This window comes from Hippoglossus stenolepis, chromosome 3 (assembly GCF_022539355.2).
Source record: "Hippoglossus stenolepis isolate QCI-W04-F060 chromosome 3, HSTE1.2, whole genome shotgun sequence".
Lineage (NCBI taxonomy): Eukaryota > Metazoa > Chordata > Actinopteri > Pleuronectiformes > Pleuronectidae > Hippoglossus > Hippoglossus stenolepis.
The window spans coordinates 24,859,476-24,877,962 of record NC_061485.1 but is presented as its reverse complement, the minus strand read 5'-3'; the positions used below and the strand labels follow the sequence as shown (position 1 = coordinate 24,877,962).

Here is an 18,487-nt window from a genome sequence, read left to right as displayed (position 1 = left end):
GAAGAGAACAGTACATATACTCAGCTGGCACTTCATTAATCAACATAAGAAATCAGCGTGGCTTGACACTTATCTAGCTGCGACTGAATCTACTACTGGAGTTGTACTTGTACTTTCTTTTAATAATGCCATTTAATCCTATTCTGATGATTTTAATGAGATTTAAGCTCATTGATGTAATAATCAGCGATGCAGCCATATACAGTTGTGTAGACATAAAGCCTCATGATGGACATACAGTAAGTGACTGCTTCTCTATTGAATCATTGGGCCCATTTTGAAGACTTCTTAGGGTCCCAAGAAGACCCCTGGGTGCACAGACAGCAATAATAAGAGGCACCTATGTTCCAGTCACCCACTCTCTGGCCAAACTGAGGTCTTTTTGTGTTTTTGTGGTGAGAGAGAGAGCGAGAGAGAGGAGGGGGAAGAGAGAAATCTCTCTTAAGATTTCCGCTATTTCCCCCCTCTATTTATTAGGGTAATGAATTTCCGACTGCAGTGCCAGTTCCACTGAGCCTGCTTCTCGGCCTAATTCTCTGTAACATTTCCTCATTGCCGCTGGGGAACATTATATGAAGGCAGGGCTTACAATACCATCAATATGCCCAAGACGACAATCGGACGTCTCATAGATATTAATGGAAGTGCAAATTAAATCAAAGTTGGAGTGCAGCTATCGGGGCTATGATCAATGCCTTTTGCACAGTCAGATTTAATATGGGGTTTGTAATTTGAGTATCCAAACAAAATGTGCATCTTAATGGGGAAGATGAAAGTAATCCCACATGGGGAGGAAATAATACATTAGCTGCATTGTAATTAGAGAACTCGGAGTGCAATGTTTCCCCAGCTTGGTATTAATGTTGAATAAAAGCCTGATACCTTTACGACGTGGACATTTGAATTGTTTTTTTAGTTACCTCTTGATGGGTCAATGGAGGCAAAAAACAATCATGATCGTGTTAGCTAAATGTATTAGAATCAAACTTAATACCAACAAGACTGATGCATGATAAATATTATTCCACTCATGACAAATAATGAGAGAAGAACACATCAGGTATGTTTGGATGTGATTGTGATTCATTTGATTTGATTATGAAAAACCCTATGTTTTAAAGCAGAGACATTAAAAGTATGTGAAACATGAGTCCCTGATTGTGCAAGTCACCTCACAAACATTCAAAGAGAATACAAAATAATAATGCAGCTTGACAAAACCCTTCCTCTTCTATTTATTGGCAATCCTTCTGAGTACACACAGCAGCCGGTTAAAGTGACACCATGTAAAGTCAGCAGGAAGCATGAGGAGCGCAAACAGCAAAACAGCTTTTCAATGAATAACACATGAGATATCAAACAGTGGTAGACAATGATCCACAGCCTTCATCGAGTCAAGAGCAACACAGGAGAACACACGGGCTCATCGCACTCGATGCTTCAAATCAAATCAGATCACAACGAAACAATAGTGGGTGCCAAGGTGCTTTTTAATGAAGAAATGAACTTAAATAAATAAATTGTTTGCTTCTTCCCGAGAGTTACATGAGAAGATTCATACAACTCCTATGCTAAATGAGAAGCTAGCTCGATTAGCAAGTTAGCTTAGCATTGCATGAATGAAGTTAAAACTGTTGATTCTGTCTGGAAATATCAAAATTCCAAACAGCCTCCTCCTGCTCAATAACACGTAATATCTTGTTTGTTTGATACCATAGACTGGATATAAAGATGTCTGTCTCCCGAAGCGTCTTGATCGCCACCTGGTGGCTTGCTGCAGTATAGGTCACATATCCCACCTCCTCCATGTGAGTGGATGGGACAAAGACCAAACTAATAAGTCAGGTCAAATGACTTGTGATTTGATGTGTTACAACAGGACCTCACAACTGTCGCTTTATCCCTCGATCATTACTGTGCAAGATGGCGGCATTCGTATCAGGGATATTTTGGCATAGCCAATCTTTATATACGGTCTATGGTTAATATATAAAAATAAAATGTGATAAACCGCAAGTTCTGGTTTCATGCCAAGTTAAGCGAATGAAAAGCTTGCTTGATTTCTATGGTACAGAAATGAAAGTGGTTTTGATGTTTTCATTGTTCAAATGTGAAACTATCGCTTTAAGTGCAACAGAGTATTCTGTAAAAGAGACTCTTTTTTTGTGTCTTTGTTTAAAACAAACAGCTGGATGATACAATAGCAAATGTATTTGTGTTATCTTTTTGAGCTATTGTTTTTTTTTTATTTAATGGACTAAAACATTTCATATAAATAAGCCTGAGTGTCTGACAGCTAAAACTTCAACATATATTTTAGTTTTTTTTAGCGCAATGAAGATAAGATTTTCCATCAGGTAATTAGTCAAATGAAATCGTCTTGGGTCGTTAAGTTTGAAGTTCACAGAGCACCACTAGACCTTATTAGAAGATAAATGTTGACATTTTCCTTTTGCTTTTGCACAGTGCTACCTCTGATGATAGCATCAGGGGGCTCAACTCAATTTATAAGGTATAACATTTCATCTTCAAACACCTCGCCGACTGGGTCTGTAACAGGACGCTGTAATCCATCAATAAAACTGTATTGATACTGTCAAATGTTAATATGTCACCCATAAACCCCTGGGCATTCTTGTCACCAGGACACAGCCTGCTCAGCAACACCGATTGCCTCATCGTGTTGTTCGGCATCGACCCAGGTCTCCCTCTGAACGGCCGCCGCTGTAAAATGTTGCACGCAGCGACTGAGTCGAGCATTAATCAGAGCAGATTTGAAGTGTGAAGACGCAAGTGGCTTTTTCTGCTGGAGAACTGTTTAGCACAACAGCGCCGTGTACAACCGGGTCCCGCTCTTCAGTGTAATGGCAGCAAAAAGGAGGTCATAAATAATGGATTCAAGATCACTTACACCTCATGAAGCAGGCCGCGGTGTTTGAGGGTGTATCACATTTTTCTGCTCAAACGATGGATTTGGCTCTTTTGGCTGCAATTGTAAAGGAAAACAAGACCTCTGAAAGAGTTTAATGTGGTGCAAAACATGACGGCAAAACAACAGTTTACACACTGAACCTGAAGGATGGTAGTGAACAGGCAACACGAGGGCTGGGAACAAAAAGGCTTTTGGTCTGGATTGACTTTGGGATAAAACAGTCGCTTTTATTACCTGTAACTCTCAAAACTAACCACATTATGTCCCAGCTTCATTCAACTTGGAAAAATATGAATGAATGAGTTTAACCGAAATCCTGTTTGTCTTGAGTAAAGATTTGGTCCGTAGATGCCGGTGTAAATTACACTTTATCAACCGCTGTTATAGATTCTTATTTGCACTTAATTTTCTCTCAACTTTAAGAATTATTCCAATCTCCTCTTGACAAAATAACAGATATAATTACATTTTTAATGCATTTGAAATGTAACTGTCCACTATCAAACCACATTTAATTGAAAATATATTAGTATTTATTCAGCAGAATTGGAGAGGTGTTCTTATTTTATCACAATCTCCTCACATACACATAAGGCAGAGTTCAGTGTTATTACCTTTAGATGATAGCAAATAATGTGATAACCTCCTGTAACTTTGTGTCCTTGTGTCAGTGCTGCCGCTGCCTGTCTTCATACTGCCCCTCAGTGGCAGGACACTGAAACTGCCTTAAAAAAGAAGAGTTGCCTTCCTCTGAACAATTTCTGCAAAAACCCTGCATGAATGTGACATGCCAGAGTTAGATATTTTACTATGAAATATGGGGATAAGAATCCTAATAATACCTAATGTGCCAATACAGCTGGAGATAAATAGCACACGAGCAGAGGAGATGATCAGATCTCACTCCATATCTTAATGGGATCCTCTCACGCGCCATTCCCATTAATGACCAATCCCCCAATTATGTAAATCGGCGGACGGTCACTAACAGTGAGAAATTGAAGTTGCCCACACAAACACCAACAGTGTCACATTGCAGAGAGTGCTAATTGGCCACTACTTTTCACATAATTGCAGTGGCCAGGGTCATGTCCTCGGCCAACCTCCCCTTTAAGTATTGTTTCTCAGCACACAAACAGTTAATGGAGCAATTAAGATGGCACTCACAAGCACCACTTGTAGGGACCATTTGGCAGGAAAGAGCTGCAGAGAGGTGGACTGGGATGCCGTAATCCTGCACATGGTGCACGAGAGTCCGGGGGGAGCGGTAAGTCACGGTGCAGACAGGGCATATTACAGCTCACTGGTATCCTGCTCCAGTGTGAAAGTAAACTGGTGGTCATCACTGAATCAACCATGTTGTATTTCGCACTTTCTGTTATTTTTACTAGAATTTAAAGCTAATACACGGTTTTACTCCTGGTGTCAGTAATGCAGCTTAGTGTTGCAAATTGGTGCAAATTAAGGGACAAGAATAATTCCATTACTTTGTTTCTGGAAACATGGTGGCACACTGCAGGCTGTCTGTGTATTAATGAAAAATTCACATTCTCTTTTGCACTTGCATGAAACATACAATCTCTGCTTCCACTACAACTCTCAAAACACAACTCTCATTGACAATATTCTGCACACGCACACAATTGAAATGACAGTAGGCTCCATACAGTTTCACTACTGATTTCCCCATTAGTAAGGTGAAGCAAATTACACACGTCTACCTTGAAAAACTATGATACAAATCTCATATTTGCATTACTCACAGTTCAATACTCATTATACAGTTGTGCTGCTCCTTTTATACAACCAATTACTGCTTTGGCTCACCTCGAAATACAGAAGTACACTGACATCAATCAGGTGAACATCAGCGAGATTAAAAATTAACTAAATATTTTCCATTTATATGTAAAAAATCACACATGCAGTCAGTTATGCATTGTACTGTAAATAAGCCTCACATTTATATAAAAAACAATAATAATGAAAAAACCTACTTTTCAGTTTGTGGAAAAAGACAAGTTTCTTTCAAAAGCATTAAAGACACAAAATATACACAGAATTCAGTTTATGCGAATGTCAGGAGAATATGGAGCAGAAATTGTGACAAAACTCTTACGAGTTACGATTTTCCATTTCACTTTTGGACTTTTCTAAAACAAGTCAGCAACAAAAAAAAAACTAACAAGAAGCCTGTTTGTTGCACCATTTTATTACTCAATAGTTACACTTCAATTTTCAACTTACTGACACAGTTTTTTCCCACATACAAGTTACATTTGACACATTTATAACAGTTGTGACATCAAACTGAGCGTATACAGGAGGAGACCTGTCGTAAATAGATCAGAGCTGAACAACAACTAAACATCCAGTAACAATACTTTTTTTGAAATTGCTCTAATGTTTAATTCAATACTGGTATGGGCATAAAATAATGCTCCTGTAAGTGCTTAAAAGAGAGATAATGTGAACGCCACCTTTTTCTGAAACTGATCCCAGGTGAGTGAGGAACAAAGTTTCCGTCTCCCTCCTCTACCACAGACTTTGCCCACCCTCTATGACTAAGTTATGCCCTGTCATGTAGTCGGAGGCATCAGATGCCAAGTAGACCACTGCGGCTTGCAGGTCTGTCACTTGAGCCAGTCTACCAGCAGGGATATCTGACAGCCAGCGCTGCACCAGAGGCCTCAGACTCTCCGAGTGGATGAGAGGGGTGTCAACGATCCCCCTGAAAAAGAGAGACGGAGGAATGAAATCAGAAGGCATCACAGTTTAGAGCCAGGAGTGACAGCGTTGTTTCAGAGCCACCACTTTGGTGACAAAAATAAACCCAATTATCCTGCGAAGAAAGGGCATGGAGAGCCTTCTCTGATACTTACTGTAGGACTGGTGGCACGTAAATGACTGGCACATCTCAGGAGGAGCCTGCGGGTGCGAGGGGACGTTTGGCATAATTTGCTCACAGCCTTTGGGTTAACTACTTAAATACAACTCTCTCATTTTTTACCGATGCAGGGACAATACTCAGATAGAATTCATGTGAAGACATTTTGTGCTGCTTTTATTTTTGTGGCTGGTCCGTTGTCTCGCGTCACAGCCAATGCAGTCCCCCTCCACCTCCTCCAGTGAAATATCACACGGCTCACATTTGAATAAATATGTCAACACGCCTGTTTGTGCCTAATACGAGACGACTTCTGACTTTCTACACAATCGACGTGACAGTGACTAAAAGCCGCGAGGCCCGAATCATTGTTCGATGCATCCCGGCGCCTTGATATGAAATTCCAACATTTGGCTAAATTAGCACTTCCAAGGAGCGTGTGACACCTTGGTTAACATATTCCACCTCAATTATATTTCTCTTCAGCTGCCCTGTTATCTGGAACCTTTCCTGGCAATCAGAGGTACTGTTTTCCCTCAGCCAATTTTCTAGATAATGCAGCTTATCACTGCCGCGGCTAAAGTTGCCAATGGAATAGGGCTCCAGTCAACCTCGCGAGCGCTAATTGTGTCCCTTTTTTATGCATATTTACCGACTGTCACTTCAAAGAAATCAGCGGCCCATTGAGACAGCCAGTTAGCGAGGGGGAGAGAGAATTGCTTCTTTGCAAATTAAAATTAGCAAACAAGCTGCCGATAAATAAAGCTGAGCGTGTGCAAGGGCTTTGTTCTGGGGCTGTGGCTGGGCCCGGCTCGCCCGGTGCCACCGGACGGATTTGCTCAGGGATGGCTGGGGCTAAGGGATGCTCCACTTAACACACACACATACACACACACTGACTCCCCCTACACACACACACACACAACCCTTCCTGTGTTCTCCTCTTTTCTTCCCGCTGCTCAGCTTCACAGACAAATAGATACAAACAAGGCTCCATTGTCGCAGCGACACTTTGAGTGAGGTTGCAAATTTGATTCCCTAATTGAATAGAACAATTAGAGCAAGTGTTTGGTTGATTCATCCCTCAAGACGTCATCTAATTAAGCACTGATGCATTGTTTGAGGACTTAAATTAGTGCATCGCTCTCAAATGGGGGCTCTTCATATGAAAGCAAACACGCTAATCACCACTCGTTTTTGGCAGCTCGAATCCTCGCCACACTCGAAGGTGGACCGGGGCGTTTCAGCACAAACACTGCGCGAGCGAGCAAGTGAAGAGATGGCCAAGAATAGACGGCACTCACGGTGAGATGCAGTTGACACGCACTCCTCGGTCGATCCATTCGGTGCCCAGAGTCTGAGTCAGTTTAACCACTCCGGCCTTGGACGTGTTGTAGGAGAGCTGCTTCTGAGGATGAGGGACTGCAGGGCAGAGGAAAGAGAAATCAGTTACACAAAGATTCATTAAGATCATACTTATTGCATCATGTACTTTGACTTGATTTCGCAGGTAATAGATTAAAATATTTTCCTTCATGTTTTCATTTATGTATTTGCTAGGGACAGTGCACATCAAACAGAGTAAATACTGTAAATGAAGCAGAGTTAGTAGTACAAACCAATTTTCATCCGTTGATATCTGACATAAAATAAAATGACCTATCTTATATAATTACAAATATAAATGGATAATTTATGTGTTTTATTTACACACCATCAACACTAACTAACAAACACATGATTAAAACCCTTTGGCCAGTAAAAGTAAGCAAATAGCACATGATTAAAATATATTATACAAATCAAACTATACAATGCAACACTTAGATACAATACAAAGCCGCAGGTAAACTAAATCACATAAGATAAAGTGGAATAATTACACACGGTCACAAGTTTGGTTTGATTAAAGCTTAAGTCTTAAGTTTGTTTTTAATAGATAGATGATTCTTATTATTTCGGAAGTCAACAGGTAAAGTCGTAGGCTCTGAGAAAAGACGTCTGTACATCACAACCCATTCGTCTCTGATGCCTCTTGCCCGACCATTACTTTCATAGCAGCTCCTTTCTCAAAGAGTGCTCACACACTACACATCTTGTATTGCAGCTCATGCACTTTCTTGTGGACACTACATAAAAGCGCTTCCATTAGCTGGCTGGAGGGGGAGGGGGGACGCTGCAGATGAAGCCATGTAAAATTAATTGCTTATAATGTCCAGTTATGCTCTGTCCTCAGCAACAAAGGCAGGGAGCCATTTGTTTGCCTTGACCATCACAGATGCTGCACACTGCATGGGATGCCGGGACAGGGGCTCATTTTCTACCGGTTGATTAATCATCATGAGGAAGGCTCCAAGTTACATACAACTTTAGTAGTTAACCTCATCACCTGCTGATCTGACTGCCAAATGGCTTCAGTGTGAGACGGGGATGATAAATAACGGCCAGCTGCAAGGAGGCAGAGAAGCGGTCCTGGGGAGAGGAAAAGGCTGGACCATCCCTGCCCAGGACAGAGGTAGAAGGTGGGGAAGAAATAAGATGTAGACTTTAGGACAAAGGCTCCGTGGCTGAGAATGTGGTTGAGCGGGATTGTGTATAGCGAGTGTGGAGAGATAGCGGGAGAAGGTGAGGTTGGGCTGGGCAGGGCTGGATAAGAGCAGGCTAGGACCTCAGAGGAGCAGGCGAGGAGGAGCGGAGCCCAGGGCTTACACGCAGATTGAAGGTGAAATCCGACTTATCAGGACAGGAAACACAGCTCAAAATGCCTAACAGCACTAATCCTCACTCAAGACCTGATGATACAGCCCCAAAATACCATTCAGAAAATGCCTTCATCCTTTAAATAAACCTGCATTGATGTTTTCTCGCCCGTCTTAAAGAGCAGTAATCCCCAGAGAAGGGAAGAGGAGGTAGAAGGAGGGCATTCTCCAAAGCCCTCTTTAACATTCACCCTGCTACTTATTGCCCATTTCAAGTGGAGGAAAATACACGTTCTTTATCAGGCACGCCTTTTACATTTCGAATTCTTCGGAGCAGATAAGGAGAGATCAAATGATGCCCCTCCTTTCCCATAGTGGCGCTAACGTTCACGACCGAGCAGCTGCAGATCAGCAGGTCTGTGTGTGTTGGGGGGGTCACAAATCTCTCAGTAAGGTCATCACACAGCCCCGAGTGTGACCATATCGACATGGATATTTCCTGCCTAGGTGTCTTTGAGCTGCTGGCATTTATTCAGAAAAGGAAAATGGTGGTTGATGGTCGACGTGTGTGTGTGTGTGTGTGTGTGTGTGTGTGTGTGTGTGTGTGTGTGTGTGTGTGTGTGTGTGTGTGTGTGTGTGTGTGTGTGTGTGTGTGCGGAGGGGTGTTAGTGAGCACATATTCTATTCAGCAGATGGACAAAAAGCTGTCATTGTGCATTTTAATTGGGCATTTACGGCTGCTTTTTGGGCTTCCACTTGGCTAGAACAGGTCCCATCTGATTACACATTATGACAATATTACAACAGATGTCCAGACCAATAAAGTAAATTCCTGAAGGACTGCACGTAATGTGAGTAATTGATCATTTTTTTTACGCCGGCCTCTATTTACCAGCATGCTCCTGTTTTACAGATTGCCCCTGCAGTCGGGACTGGGGACCATATGGCACAGCGGTTTACTGGCGATTTGACTATACTGCTGATGAAGTGTTGCTGTTTCTCCGGAGGAACCTGTTGGAGGAGGAATGTTACGCCGTTTACGCCGGCGCTGCGAATTACAAGGCTTTTACTGGGCTCACGCTAAACTCTAAAAGTTTCTTCCGCTGTTCAAACACGGCTGCTGGCACAGGCTGAGGTTCTGCCGCTGCACAGGAACCCCGCCCCCTTCCCAAGTTGGACCTCAGGTTGCCTTCCACATCCTCCAGACAGCTCCGCAGAGAGGGGATGTTTATTATGATGCAAAAGCGCTTCAGCGAGACGCAATCACAACACTATGTATTTCCTGCTATGCTTATTGTATGCAGGGGTGGATGCATCTCTATACAACAGTGTAACTGGGGTAAAAGAGAGAAAAAAAAAAAGTAAAGCTCCATAATCCTGTTTTAATTGTGCAGGTTCACCTTAAGTTTTCTCTAAAACATGAAAACTGCAAGACGTACATGAGGCTGATGTTTTCTTATTTCAACTCTGCAACCGTATAACGATCGTAAGTCAGATATGATGACTTCATGTCTGCTGATAAAAACTACTTAATGCGACGTGCACTCCCGCACATAGCTGCACAGCAAAACAGTATTTAACTCTGCACCTCCTCCCCCTCCTCCTCTCAGCCTAACTCTCCACGCCAAATGGAGAGATTAAAAGCAGACATGGAGGGGCTCCAGAGAGAGTGTGGGGGAATAGAATCATCACTCACCTATTAGACTGGCCATGGAGGCTGTGTTGATAATCTTGCCGTATCCTTGCTTCAACATCACTCGACCTGCTGCCTAAAGCAAGGATTCAGGGGGAAAAGAGACACATTAAACACCTCATTATGGCGCAGATATGCTACAGAAGGCCCGAGTATAGATCAACACAAAAACATGCAGTTTATACTCAGAGATGGTGGTTAAACGTGAGTGGCTTTTAAAGCTGTGGTGGAGCATCTCACATATGTATGGAAATAAATGACTGACAGCGACTAGATAATGTGGAACTAAATTTAGTTGCTACAGAGCAGCTGGTCGGACCATCAATAATTAGGTCAGACAAAGAGATAGACTACTGAAGGAACATCAAGAACCAATTTAGTTCTTTCAGCATATTTTATTTTATTCTTAAATTTTATTTTTTTAAATATTAACAAAGCATATATTACTTCAATATTATTTTATGAGAAGAATTTTGGTTTTATCACTGTCGCTCTGTTGCATTTGATCATTTGTACCTGCTACAGAGTGCATCCAGTCGATATCCTATTTGTTGCTTTTAAGTATTTCAGATAAATTATGATTGAGTGTTCAATTATTGGGACGAAAAATTCCCCCACTTCTAAAGCCATTATAAGAAAAAGCCGTCGGTAAATCTGAAGAATCTGAAAACAGGGAAGCTTTAGAGATTTTCACAGTAGTTTTCATAGGACAAAATAGTATAAAACTTATACTCCTGGGCCCATAGTAGAAAATGTTATTCTCGTTCTTTAAAATATATATATGTTAAACCCATTTCAAATCTGGTATGACCCATAAAAACAGAAATACTTGTCTACCTAATGCTGTCTCTGTTCTCTTCTGCCGTTTTCAACACAGTCGTGTCTGATCACTCAGTTTCCCAAAGATGAACAAAGAAAAACCTTCAGATTAAACTAATCCCCACAGGATGGTGGCTGAGTATCTCATTCTCTAGTGAACTGTGGCATCCAGCATTGATGCAGAATTGAATGAAACCAAGAAGATTTTATTAACAATATATTTTAATTGTCTGATTTTCCACATGGAAAATAAAATCCTCTCTACGAAGCGTTTCAAAGTAACAGCAATGAGATAAATTCTTATGGACATATTTAGGAGTTAAGTGATATAAAAATAAATGTTTAATAAATGAAGCTTTAACTTTGATTTAATTTAATACATAAATCTACATTTATTTGTGGATTTTTCAGGAAGTCTCTAAATTTCACATCACACTACTGCAATAAGGTGAAGAATAAACTGTCTCACTGTGTCACACACACACACACACACACACACACACACACACACACACACACACACACACACACACACACACACACACACACACACACACACACACACACACACACACACACACACACACACACACAGTGTGTTTTACGTTCAGTGACACACACCTGACAGCACATGAACGTCCCCCTCAGGTTGACGTTAAAGGTTTGGTCCCACTCCTCCAAACTGGTGTCTTCACTGGCTGAGTTCATGTTGATGCCGGCGTTGTTACAGCCGATGTGGATCGCTCCCCATTTGGAGACGATGGTGTCAATCATCCTCTGGACGTCATCTGATTTGCTTATGTCAGCTGTGATTGAAATGGCATTGATACCTGTATCAAACAACAGGGACGTCTGTTAAAATACTTTGTACACACTGTACCTTTAGTAATGCACAACTTCTATCGATGGGCATTTTAGAAGTGTAGTTTTGATAAACTTGATTTACAACGTATAAAACACACAAGATAAAAAATCTGATTAAACAATATTACAGGTAAATGTATTTCCCATTTATTTCTAATGTATATGAAATATAATTCTGTAAAAGGAAAGTGGAGAGAAAATCCCAACGATCAGAGAAAAGTTTCATGAACAAGTTTGATCAGTTAGAAAATATCTTATCCTTTACTATGCTGCCATCTGCTGGACATGAAGCAAAAACTGTGAATGACATTTGGTACAAATTCGAAGTGCACACACCCAGAGGGAAAGTATAATAATAATAATAATAATAATAATAAAAAAAATAATAATAATACACTTTATAGTACTTTTCAATGTATGATAAAAACAAATGTAGTCAATAAAATCAAGCAATTAAAAGCTCAGCAGATGTGTACAAGCTGAGGGCGTGAAAATAATTTTTGGCTTAAACCCGAATAAAATGAGTTGTAATAGTCTAAAAGACTAATGACTAAAAATTGATTAACTAAACAATTAATTAATGAATCAGCAGATTAATTCATTATGAAGTAAACTATATATACAACTACTACTACTACTATACTACTACTACTACTACTAAGTTTGACCAGCTGGTTGGCACACAACATGGCAATGTAATATTTGTTGTGTTTGCATGCCGTACCTTTCAGGGAGAGCTCTTCGGCCACAGTCTCAGCTTTAACTTTGTCCATGTCCACTACAGCCACCTTCGCACCAGCCTCCCCCAGGGCGTGAGCAAATCCTCGGCCTATCCCCTGACCAGCACCTGTCACGTAGGCCACCTTTCCATCAAGACGCATCCGGTCGAGGATGGGCTGCCCCTTGACCCCACGGAAAACCTCGTCATCCGTTATTTTACACTAAGAACCAGAGAGGACATGAGCAGTGAGAAAGATGCTATTGTAAAAAGTGTGATGTGTGAGCTGTGTGATTCTATAACACCGGGGTTAAACTGCACCTGTGTCCTTGAGCATTCAGAGGCCACAGACACCCGACGGATTATACTGATGCCGTCTCTGAGGGGGATGATGACCTTTAAACAAGACAGACATCATTAACAAAAAAATGTAATACCTGTAAAACACACACTCTCATGTAGAGGTTTGAAACTTAACCTGTTCCACACGTGGATCACTCAAGACGAACTGGTTGAATTCTCGAAGCGCCAGTCCGTTGGCGTCGGTGGTGTCTTTAAGATAAACCTTTGCTTTGAACAGCGAGTTGTCTACACATATGACACCTCGTAGTTTCAGCAGGTTGTTGTCCAGGATGAAGTTGTAGTAGTTGATGTAATTATTCTTGTCAGCATCAATGAAGATCATGTCAAACTGCTCACCCGCAGCTGCCAGTTCCTGAAGGGGACAGATGGTTTTTAGAAAACCTGCCACGTGCTCCACAGTTTTACAAATGAAGACAGACTCAGTGTTAACCATTGGCTGCTGTGACATAACGCACAGCAGCTACGATAGTAAATGCGTTAATAGTTTGCAAAAGAGTCATCTTAATTGTCTAAACCAGAGGTCACTAAAAGTCGCACCACAGTCTGGATCTGAGCCCAGACGTGTCCAACCTATAACCGATATATCATTGAGAACTGTCACATTTTAACAGAGCGTTTCTATTTTGAACGGCAAAGCTTTTCTAGCCTTGATACAGCCGCCCAGGAAATTCACTGAACAACTGCATTTGTTGTAAATCCTCTCACTGATGCCACTCAGCCAATGAAATCTGTGAATTCTGATGACCATTACGACCGACCAGAGTCGGTGAGTGAGATTCACAAGGTGGGGAGATGATAGGAAGAAGAATAAACTGTGATAAGTGAGTCATAGAAAAGTAAGAAAAGTTATGAGTAAGTAAAGGAACTTAATTTACAGCTTTAATTTGTTCCTACAATAAAGATTGAAACATTTTATTAGAGTACTTATCTAAAATCTCTAAAGTTCAGTGTGAAAACTGACGAAGATATTATTTAAATAATATTGATTTATTCTTTCTTTGCTTTGATAGTTATTGACTCATCCATCCATCCATACCACTTATCCTTTGAGGGTCATAGGGGGTGGCCCACCAAAGTGGTGAGAGGCGGGGTATCTAACCCCAGTCTCTATGTCTTTGGACTGTGGGAAAAAAGCCAGAGCATCTAGAGAAAACCCACAGTCACAGGGAGAAAATGCAAAGTCCATACAGAAAGACGGGGATTCAAACTGTAAACCTTTATGCTGTGAGGCAACACAGTGCTATACTCAATACATCTAAGAGTTCTGGACCCTAGGAGAATTTCTTTATCTGAACCTCTCTATATTTTAATCAGCCCTGGTCTTAAGGATCTCTCTAAATCTGTAAAATACTCTCTGACTATCCTTCTGTGGTGTTTGGCTTATTGTCTCTCACCTGTAGAGTGTCCATGGCAGATCCAGTTTTGACAGTAATTTTCTTGCCATGTGGGGACTTGTCAAAAAAGGGCAGAGCGAACTCCTTCAGGTACGGCTCTAACTCGCAAGCGACTAAGTGGCCGTCGTCAGGCAGCCCCTCGGCCATGGACAGGGCTCCGTAGCCAGTGAACATCCCGATCTCTAGCACCTTCTTGGCTTGACTCATGTGAATCAGCATCTTCAGGGTCTGACCTGTCACCAAAAACACACCAGAGAGCACGTTATCACTAAATGGTAAATCAGTGAATATAGTAGCACTGAGTAGCAAATGTCCAACCTTCCACATGTCCAGTGATGCACTCTTTGGGAAGCCGGAACATGGTTTTACCCTCCTTGTGCACTTGATCCCAGTCATGAGATATTGTTTCCCTACACATGATAATGGTATTATGGTGTTAACATTATTATTCGTATATCTTAATCTTTGGATGATTGTGTATTCACAGTAGGACATACTTAAACAGCTCTGCCAGAGGTTCACTCTCCTGTGTGGTCATTTTCTCCATGTAGTCATCCAGACCGCTGGCGACGTCCAGAGCCTTCTGCAAGTGACGTGTCAGCTCTTCAGGGACATTACCACTTGATGTAGCTAGCTCACTGGCCTTCGTTAGCAGGTCCACAAGGACCTCCACCGGGGTGTCAGGGACTGTGGAAACAACACAAAGTCAACTTCAGTTTAGTCATTGTGAAGGAATTTCTCCCTCCTCAGGTCTGTATGTGATTTAAGCTTGAAAACAATAGTTCATTGTCAGTCTCAAAGACAGCTGTGAAGACACTGATAGAGGTAAAGCAGGCCCCGTCCCCAGCAGCAGTTGCCGTAGACACAAGGTCATACAGATATGATGTGGTGGAAGGAGTAAGCAGTTGTGATAGTGGTGCCCTTCATGAGATATACCGTCTGTGTGAGAGGACATACGGAAGCACAGCATCAAATATATATTGTGACTTGGGTGAAGGTGATTTATTGTTAGGGCTTGGTGCTTAATCCAATCTTCACACGTGTATGGATCATAGACTGTATTTAAAAACCTGTATTCTCTCCAATGACCAGCAGAGGGCGACTCTACTGCTTGTCAAAAGAAGTCTGTTTCTGTAGAACTCTATTGAAACTGACCCTGCTTTTCCTGAATGGACACAGTGTGATTGACAGCTGCTAACATTCTATGATTGGTAGAAACCCAAGATGGTGCTGGCCAAAATGTCAAACTATCAAAACAGCAGTTCACAAACCAATGGGTGACATCACGGTGGTATGGACAAGTGCTGCGGTCCTGTGAATGATATGTATATTTGGGCATATTGTCAGTTTTGCACAGGCGCAAGGATGAATCAGAATTGAGTAACTTGGTGACACAGTGTATGTGTTGCTCGTGTGTATTCTCCACATGTTAAGCTCCTATTGGCGAATCTGTGTAAGACACCTGGGGCTCCAGAAGATGTTTTCATCACGAGATAACAAGATTTCCCTTTAAAGTAATCAGCTGCTCTCTCTACTATCGATACCTTCTCCAGGTAATATGATGGAGATGCTTTGGCAAAGGTTTATATACAGTTTCTGTCTGTCTGTTTTTGAACAGCCTTTGTCATTGCAACAGTGTGCAAGACACAGTCAGGAAACTTTACATGTGTGTGTTTGAGATCAAAATAAAGGCCCAGTTCGAAAATGGCCGTGTTCCATCTCATGATGACTTTACTGAGTGCTCATGTAATTATGTAGTAATATCTGCTGAGCACTAATGGGTCAGAACATCAACATGTTGACAGATGTCACCGCTGGTGTGATCCCATCACAAGGCGACCTTGAGTCTCAGTTATTACTAGGAGGTTGTGTCTACGTCTATGTATTTTGGTAGTTAGCAAGATTACACAAAACCCGCTGGATGGATTACCATGAAAACTGGTAGAATGAGGCAGTGTGGGTCAGGGAAGAACCCAGTACATTTTAGTGTGGATTCGGATCAGGTGGTGGATCCCGGATAAAAATAAAAAAATCTATCTTTAGTTGATATCTCTGAGAATAATTCAAGGATCTTGATGAAAAAAATCTGATATGTTTAAGGGACTGATATTTCTGAGTGTGTGCAATTTGGTGCAGGTCCCAGAAAATCCAGATCTAGTGAATTTAAATGTTGTTTCATGAGGGGGCAGTTGGGCCTTGGTGGATTGTTTGTTTAATGAATATTACAGATCACAAAAATGTTATGTGTTCAAGTTGCTTGCTTTGTCTATCCAACATTCCAAAAAGCCAAATATTTCCATTTATTATTACAACAGAAAAAGGAAAGAGATAAAACTATACAATAGAATTGAATAAACTGGGACTAAGTTGTTTTTTCCTCTACTTACTTAAAAATAAAAAGTGAGTCAGGTGGTGCAACCAGGTAAATATTATTTTAAAACATTGAATAATAGGTTTAAGTGAACATATTGTTGTAATATAAATATTTATTGTACTGAATGCATTATTTTTTGTGTTGATGTTTATCCATCTTTAAATTTACATTTGGGGGCTTGAGATACTGAATACCTGGACAAGAGGGACTTTTTAAAAATACCATTTTAGAAGCGTAATTTGTAATTGACCCAATATCAATCATTTACAGATTCATTAAAATAATTCAGATTGACATTAAACTACAGTCCTTTAGTAGAGAATTGAGGTACTCCACCACACTTCAGAGGTAAATGTTGTACTTTTTACTCCACTACATGTATTTGACAACTATAGTTCCCATGTAGATTCAGATTTAAGACTAAAAATACACATGTTGATCTTATTGTTGAAGAGTTAACCAGGGGCTCTCACATGTGACCTCTTACAATAAAAGCAGTGTAAGTTCAGTGCTCATGTGGTTTCATCTCAATAACTTGTCGAGGCCCCAAAGCTACAGACTAGACATTTCAGAGGAAAGAAAAAGTAAATTAATTGAAACAACTTTGTTTTAATTTGTCTTTAATCATCTCATGTCCCCTTAGATTTACCTTCTGACCTGCTGAGGGGTGTGATCAATAGGTTGGGAACCAGTAAAAAACAACCACATGTAAATCAGGTCATTAAGATTCAGCAGAAGCAAAAAACACAGTATTTACATGTTTAATGCATCTAATTCAGAAGGATCACTTTTACTATACATACGGAACTTCCAGGGCATTTAGTGGTTAATACTTTAACTTTAGAAGGAGTTTGAATAGAACTTTTACATTTTTGTCTGGGTATTTTAGTATATATATATATATATATATACACAATAAATCTTTAAAATACTGTATGTACTTTTTATATTGTTATATTTTCTATGGACTATGAACCTGTCAACATGTGTCAGTGTGGAGATGTGGCAGACAGTAGTAACAGGCAGTCTGACGAACGAGGCTCCACTGGAGTTTATTTCTCACACTTGTATATGAAACAACAGTCTTTACCTTTGCGTGCCGACATGTTTATGGGCGGGACGACCTCCAGCAGCTGCGAGGAGCCTCAGGACAAGCACCAGTCTCCGGGTTGTTGTTCAGTCTCCGCAGCGAAGCAGGGCTCAAAGTTTGAAAAGTGACTGTTGTTTGCAGAACGTGCGAGTTAGCGCGTTATCCAACAGCGCGCAGCACGTGTCCGCGTCGGGTGAGCGAGCACTGATCTACGGCACTCTGCAGCAGAGGCGGCTCTAAGTATCCGGGGGCCAGATTCGTGACCTAAGGTGCCCCCCAACCCCCCTCAATGAGAGGAAATGTTTACGTCAACAAGCACATTATTTGCCAAATAAGAATACAAATTCCAGCACACACCAATATCCCAGTTTGATGATTAGTACCTGAGTATTTAATGCGATTAAAATCAATGTAGCAAATCTGATGAAGTGATGTGTGAAATATGTTGCCTGCTCCTTTTATGATTTTTTAAAATGTTTATTGAGTGTCAATCCTGCCATACTGGACATACAAACTATTCCTTTAATTGAAAATTTAGATTGTATATATATATATAAATATATTATATTTCTGCCTTGTCCTTCCACTACAGTGGTTTGAACAGCCCTGTATGTTATTTATTAACTGATATAAACACAGCCTGAGTTAAATCAT

General features: G+C 41.0%; 1 protein-coding gene across 1 annotated transcript; it reads right to left on the bottom strand.

Moving 5' to 3' along the window:
• Positions 1–5,125: 5,125 nt before the first annotated feature.
• Positions 5,126–18,040, bottom strand: zgc:113054 (uncharacterized protein LOC541322 homolog). The gene is made up of 11 exons (XM_035153392.1): positions 17,834–18,040; positions 14,867–15,056; positions 14,688–14,779; positions 14,370–14,602; positions 13,091–13,327; positions 12,934–13,008; positions 12,619–12,835; positions 11,652–11,860; positions 10,215–10,287; positions 7,124–7,241; positions 5,126–5,663 (listed from the first exon to the last, which is right to left on the bottom strand). The coding sequence occupies exons 1-11, from the start codon at positions 17,847–17,849 to the stop codon at positions 5,468–5,470; spliced, it is 1,656 nt and encodes a 551-aa protein (XP_035009283.1). The 5' UTR covers positions 17,850–18,040; the 3' UTR covers positions 5,126–5,467.
• Between the last annotated feature and the right edge of the window lie 447 nt (positions 18,041–18,487).

Bases quoted from the DNA above. Each gene is read 5' to 3' on its own strand.
- zgc:113054 (XM_035153392.1), bottom strand. The intron at 14,780-14,866 runs GTATGTCCTACT...TATCATGTGTAG, and splicing joins CCTCTGGCAGAGCTGTTTAA to GGAAACAATATCTCATGACT. The intron at 5,664-7,123 runs GTGAGTGCCGTC...TCTCTTTTTCAG, and splicing joins CGTGTCAACTGCATCTCACC to GGGGATCGTTGACACCCCTC.